Source organism: Physeter macrocephalus, chromosome 21 (assembly GCF_002837175.3).
Source record: "Physeter macrocephalus isolate SW-GA chromosome 21, ASM283717v5, whole genome shotgun sequence".
Classification (NCBI taxonomy): domain Eukaryota; kingdom Metazoa; phylum Chordata; class Mammalia; order Artiodactyla; family Physeteridae; genus Physeter; species Physeter macrocephalus.
The window spans coordinates 96,642,605-96,648,962 of record NC_041234.1 but is presented as its reverse complement, the minus strand read 5'-3'; the positions used below and the strand labels follow the sequence as shown (position 1 = coordinate 96,648,962).

General features: G+C 34.4%; 1 protein-coding gene across 6 annotated transcripts in view; it reads right to left on the bottom strand.

Moving 5' to 3' along the window:
- Positions 1-426: 426 nt before the first annotated feature.
- The window catches only part of XIAP (X-linked inhibitor of apoptosis), a 45,147-nt gene continuing 39,215 nt past the window's right edge, over positions 427-6,358 (bottom strand). For 5 of the 6 annotated variants that reach the window (XM_007110955.4, XM_007110958.4, XM_007110956.4 and 2 more), the window contains one exon: positions 427-4,862. In XM_007110955.4, coding sequence (XP_007111017.1) covers positions 4,669-4,862 — 194 coding nt within the window. In that variant the 3' untranslated portion in view covers positions 427-4,668. The remainder of the gene's footprint in view (positions 4,863-6,358) is intronic. The other variant, XR_003677800.2, reaches the window with a different exon arrangement.

Genomic DNA, 6,358 nt, shown 5'->3' with positions numbered 1-6,358 from the left:
CAGCTGCCTCTACAGACTCACAAAAATCCTTCTCTGCTGCCTGCCTCAAAGGGGCAGTGGCTTCTTAGGTCTCTTGCTTGTTCAAGCCTTGTTACGGTGACTATACTATCTCTTGAGTCAACCAGGCCAATCTTTGTGTGGGGGGGGGTTCATATTTTTACACATGTTAAAAATTAACTTTTCATGCACTTACAGAATTCTATAAATTAATTTGAAAGCAGATGTCTTTTTTTTTTTTAAATATGATCTGACTTGATGAGTACCTTATTGCCTGGCCCAATGGCATAGGATATATTTAGGAGGTTACATTTTAGTATTTTTAAGTATTTTATTTTCTTCTGAGAAAATGAAACTAAGTAATAAGATATCATTTTAAAGAATAGTGCTTTATTGAATAAGTTTTATTCACAGAAAAATAAGCTTTAATCTATGATGACTGCCAGATTTTACAGTAGAAAGCAATTTTCTTAGTTTTCCATACTGATGGAAAGATTTCTACTAAATGAAAACAGCCATAAAATTATATTCACAAATATAGTACTCTCTCTCACACATTTCACATGATTATTCACAACACTAATACGATGACATAAGAATCAGTCATTTTGTCAGGTTAGATAAAGTATAACAGTAATGAAAAAAATGCAAACTCTTCTAACAAAAATTACATTAAAGCCTTTGTTACATCAAATAAAAAAATGCAAATTTGTTGCTAAGTATAGACAGAATGACAAAATATATAGTAATTTTAAATGTTACATCAATGATACACAAGAATGTAATAAATGCCAAAAATCTATATGCATTTCTGCAAACTTTAGACTTCAAAATAGAATCTTACCACCCAAACATTAATGTAGTATTGTACAATTTGAAGCTATATGTATTTAAGATTGTCCTATTGTATTAGTTATAAAGTATCATTTAATATGTAGTGAAGGTTATGGTATACAAGAAAAAATAAACATCTGAGACCTCCCTGGAGAGGTAGCTTGAAGTTTTTCACCGTCAAACTATGTCCCAGTCTGGGCTATCACTTATTAGCTATATAGCTTTGAACAAATCATTTCACCTTTCAGCCTCAGTTGCCTTATCTGTAAAACAAGAGGGATGAATTTAGATACTAAGGTCTCTTCTAGCTCTGACACCCTATGATTCTATTATCTTGCAAATGAAATTCACATTGTGCTAAGTGTACAAGAGTCAAACTGAAACTGATTATGAAAGTGGGAATAAGTCAACTGTTTCTATTAGGAAAGCTCAACTAAATTTGGTAAGAATATTTTTTCCAAGTTATTAAAACAGGAATTTAAATATTTTTAAGGACTTGACCTACTTGTTCATTGTAATTTGCAACTTGACTATGACAAATAACCAAAAAAATGAGTAAGAGTCACTGAAAGAGTTATCATCTACGCTTTAGCCCACATTCCCAGAGTCAAGGCATATCCACGGAAGGTAAAAGAGTGTTAGGTAGGGAATTAACATTTATAACAGGTATTTTACACATATGGCCTCCTTGAACTCATAACTTTTGTAGACACGTACTATTCTCATTTCACAGATGAAGAAATGGTTACCTCTTTTTTTCTTTTTTAAAGCAGATTTGGCTAAAAATAACCATATTTGTCAAATATTCCCTCCTGTTTTATTTCTCTAATGGAAATGATACACAACCTATCCTACTTCTCCCACCCCTCCACCCCTTTTCCCCATATTCAACAACTGGGTGAGCAGGAAATAAAAGAATGATTTTGGTCTAAAGGGTACGATACGTGGAACTAATGCTGTGGTGGTAGTCTCCATTCAGAGTTCAAAATACCAGTTTTATCCACTAAAATGAAAACAGGAAAAAAACTACCAACATTTAAATAATACAACAAAAGATCATAACACACAGGGCCAAATCACATTATATACATTCACTACGTCCATCCTACCCCATCTTAGCCCCACACCAAAGGGAAAGAAAAAACAAAACAAAAAATCTAGTAGGAAAGGCAATACAAAGCTACTAATTAATAAATTGGAATTTATTTTATAAACACTAAACCCATTTCTCAAAAGTTAGGACAAGGCTTTTGATCAGCACACCAGATAATTACGAATAAAGATAATTATTTATTACAAAACAACCTGACTCTTCGCATGACGAAAATGTAGTAAAATAGGTGGTGCCTTTTGAAATCTTAGAGTGAACTTCATACAGAAAAGGAATGTCTACATGTAGATACTGAGAACTATTTTGGGAAGGGGGAGGCAGAGATTTGGATCTGGCTATATTTTTGACCTTGCAAGTGAACATTCTTTTCACAATTAGATGGGAAGGATCCAGGGCTTTTCATAGTGCAAACAAAGACAAACATTTGTAAGTCTTTAAAAATTTGATTAGAAGTTGGAGTGCTGAGTGATTTAAGAACCTGAAGTAACAGCATTTCTAAACAATTCTTAAACTTGTTAGCCACATCAGCTTCATGCATTAAATTTCATAACTCACGGGGAGAAAAAAGGTCTTGCTTAACTCTAAACATACAAGTTTTAAAAGAGTTTTAATGAACTGAGGCTTCCAGAACTGGAAAAGCCTTATGTTAAAACAATTCAGTCTTTGGCCAACAACTAGATTGAACTAACTACCTGACTTGGAGCTGACGTGTCCTGGAAACCACATTTTTAAAACTTTAACACTTTTCTCCCCTTGTAATTTAAGTTTAAATTTAAAGCTTAGACTATACATGTAAAACTTAACTTAATGAATATATAACTAAACCTAAGTAGAAGAAAGTGCAAAGGTAAAGAACTGAGGATTTACATAGTAAAACAAAAACAGGGCAGTCATTATTTGATTTTAAAAATTCTCATTTAAATTTGCAGTGCTTTAAATGAATATCAAAGTAGTAATCAACAGAGGTTAAGAGACCATAGTACTCTTTCTCTTAGAAAATACAACAAAAATATAACTTTTAACAGTTCCACTCTCAAACTTTTCTCTACAGTAAAATGCCTCACTCACCTCTACAACAGGTTGTTGTGAGAATCTTTGTCTGGGTGTTCTATGAAGCATTTTTAAACTTTCATTTTCTTTTTTAATATATACGGATTCTTATTCAAGTTTTATTTTCTCTTTAATATTCAAACAACTATTCTTCTTTTCTTGTCAATATTTTATAATTTCCAAGAGGGTTTTAAGGATCTTGAGAGAACATTTATTTCAGAAGTATCTACTACTATTACTAGACAAGAAAACAAAAAACTTAGGTAAAGACTTGACATTTTGTCCTATATACATCTTAATCATCCTAAAGGTAAAAACTCACATGAAACTTTAAGATACAAGATGATATGAGAATCTCAACATGGAAAGCTGTCACTATAACTACGAGCAGTGTACACACATGCTTCTACTTTTACCTACATAAGCTGACAGATGTTTAAAATACTGGGTTAACGAAGATCTTTTAGTAAAGTGACTTAGGCAGGCTTAAACTAGCAAGGATTAAGGATGAATCCTTACTAATTAATTGGAAGATCTGAGACATATTTTATATTTCATTTTACAAAATCAGGAATATTTATTTTGAAACAAGAGAAGACATGGTCTACCTGTCAGAAAACTACCACTCAGAAATATTTTTCATCCACAAAGCAGGAAAAACATAAACATTTAAATTTCACATTGGCACCAAAAAGGTTAACTGCCCCGCCTTCTTGGATTAGAAAAACTGAAGCTGAGCAGTAAGTAGTTTTGCAGGCGTTTGAACATGCCTAAGCCTTTAAATCAGTAAAATACTTTCTAAAAATTCTGATTACAAAAGTAATACAGACTTATAAAAAATTCAAACAGAACAAAATTAAAAAAGTAGAAAGTGAAAGGTCCCTCCCTGTAAAGCCCCTCTGGGACCCATCCCCCCGCCCAAAGAAACCACATTTAACAGTTTGGTGCCTATCTTTCCAAATCTTCTGTTCTATACGTATATAAAACACACACACCTCACTTGGCTCATTCTATACACAGTGTTTTGCCACTTGATTTTACACTTAATATACCTTTGACGTCTTTCCATGTCAGTACATGCAGGCTAGATGGTATTCAATCATTAAATACCCTTTTAACAATGGCAAAATCATTTTTAAAAATCATCCACCCAAGTACATGTGTATAATTTTAAAAGAAAATGGACAAAATCCTAAAACACAAACATCTAAAGATAATCTCTATCTTTCTACCAGTGTAGAATAGTTCATTCCTTTTTCACACAAAACAAATTATGTGATTGGGGAGATTAACTCTAATCTGTATGTTTACAAAGAAGGCTCCATTTGTTAAGCCTATCTAAAAAGGATGAAAAAGTCAGTTGATTAATTCACTTACATTTAGAAATCTAAGTCAGTGTACTCCAAATACACATTGTGATCAGTTATAATAATATGATGCTTCTTAGTCTAGGGTTTCAATTAAATAACAGTGAAAAAATAGGACAGATAATACAGCTAAAATCCTGAAAAATCCAGAAATTCAAATTTTAGATTGCTAACTATAACATCACAGTTTACATTTTTTTCCTACTTGGTAGCAAATGCTAATGGAATTCAATGCTGATTTCTTAAAGTTGGTTCACATCACACATTCAATCAGGGTAATAAGAATATAACGCGCCTACTGCAGTTAGATTAAGACATAAAAATTTTTTGCTTGAAAGTAATTACTGTGTAGCACATGGGACATTTGTCCACTGCTTCAGCACACTGTTTACAAGTGACCAGATGTCCACAAGGAATAAAAACTACAGCAATATTTCTATCCATACAGATTTTGCAAAGCTTCTCCTCTTGCAGGAGCCTTAGCTGCTCTTCAGTACTAATCTCTGTACAAAGAGAAAAAAAAAAGTGTTAATTTTAGACTTTCTTAGTTGTTTAAATTCACTGAAATAATGTGAACCCCTACTATGTGCCAGACACTAATCAAGTGTTGGGAGATAGGATGACTCACATATGGCATCTGCTCTTAAGTAGTTCGCATGCTAGTGGGAGAGAAAGACTTGAGCTGAGGCTACGGAGGTAAGCACAAAGTGATAAGTGCTATAATAAAGTTACATACAAAGTGCTCTGGGACAAGACCACAGAACAAGTTCTTCTGTTCAGACTAGCTGGGGAAGGCTTCTCGGGTTGGCAGCTGTTGGATGGGGGAGGGGGAAGTGGAAGAGTGACATTTAAAAATAGCAATTTGCTAAGCAGAGAAGCAAGGCTTAGGTAGAAGAGGTAGCATATAGAAAAGGCATGGCTTATTCCAGAAATGGAGGGATGGATTTGAGGGCCACTTCTGAAGTGGGACAAGTAGGATTTGGTGAGTGGATGTGAGGGATGAGGAAGAAAGGAAATAAAGTTGATTTCAAGATTTCTAGCATGGCTGACAAGGGGATGGTGATGCCAATAGGAAATATAAAAGGGAGGTACAGGTTTGGGATTTTCAAGATTTTTTGAGGTGTTTGCACAGCATCCATATAAAAATGTCCAACAGGCAATCGGAGAGTCAAGTCTTGAGATCAGAAGAAGTCAGGGCTAAAGACAGAGATTTGGGTGTCATCAATACACAGGTGGCACTGAAGTTCTTGCTTAATTCAGCCTTTGTCAAACTAAGTTTTGTGAAATGTTAACAAATATGCCATAGAAATGTGTTTCACTGTCATATATAACTATAATGACAACAACATCAACAACAGCAGCAATTAACAGTAATATAGCACTTCTATGTGCTAGGCACTATTCCAAATGCATTACATATTATAACAACCTTTGTAATCATTGTATACCAGTGTATACCAAATTTAGCTTCACATGAGAATCACTTGGGGCATTTTTTAAACAATAGATTCCTTGGCCCCATTCACTGAATCTAAAATTTATGGGGTTGAGCACACTGGCATTTGGGAACCATGACTATCAAGTTCAGGGCAGTATAATAAAGCATATATGTCCTCTTAGAAATTCAAAATGCATTTCCCTATTTAACTACAGAGTTCATTTTTCATGGCATCTCTTTTAATATTCTGGGGAACACTATTCTGAAAACAAGTTTGGGAAACAGTGGTCTAATTTTATTCTACAAATACTTACTGAACACTTAGCTATGTTCTAGGCATTAGAGATAGAACAACTAACAAATATATAGACCCTGGGCTCCCAATCATTCATAGACAAGTAAGGAACACAAGCAGACAGGAAATTATAATCCAGTGTGATGATAAAAAGTAATTATAGGGCTTCCCTGGTGGCACAATGGTTGCGCGTCCGCCTGCCGATGCAGGGGAACCGGGTTCGCGCCCCAGTCCGGGAAGATCCCACGTGCCGTGGAGCGGCTGGG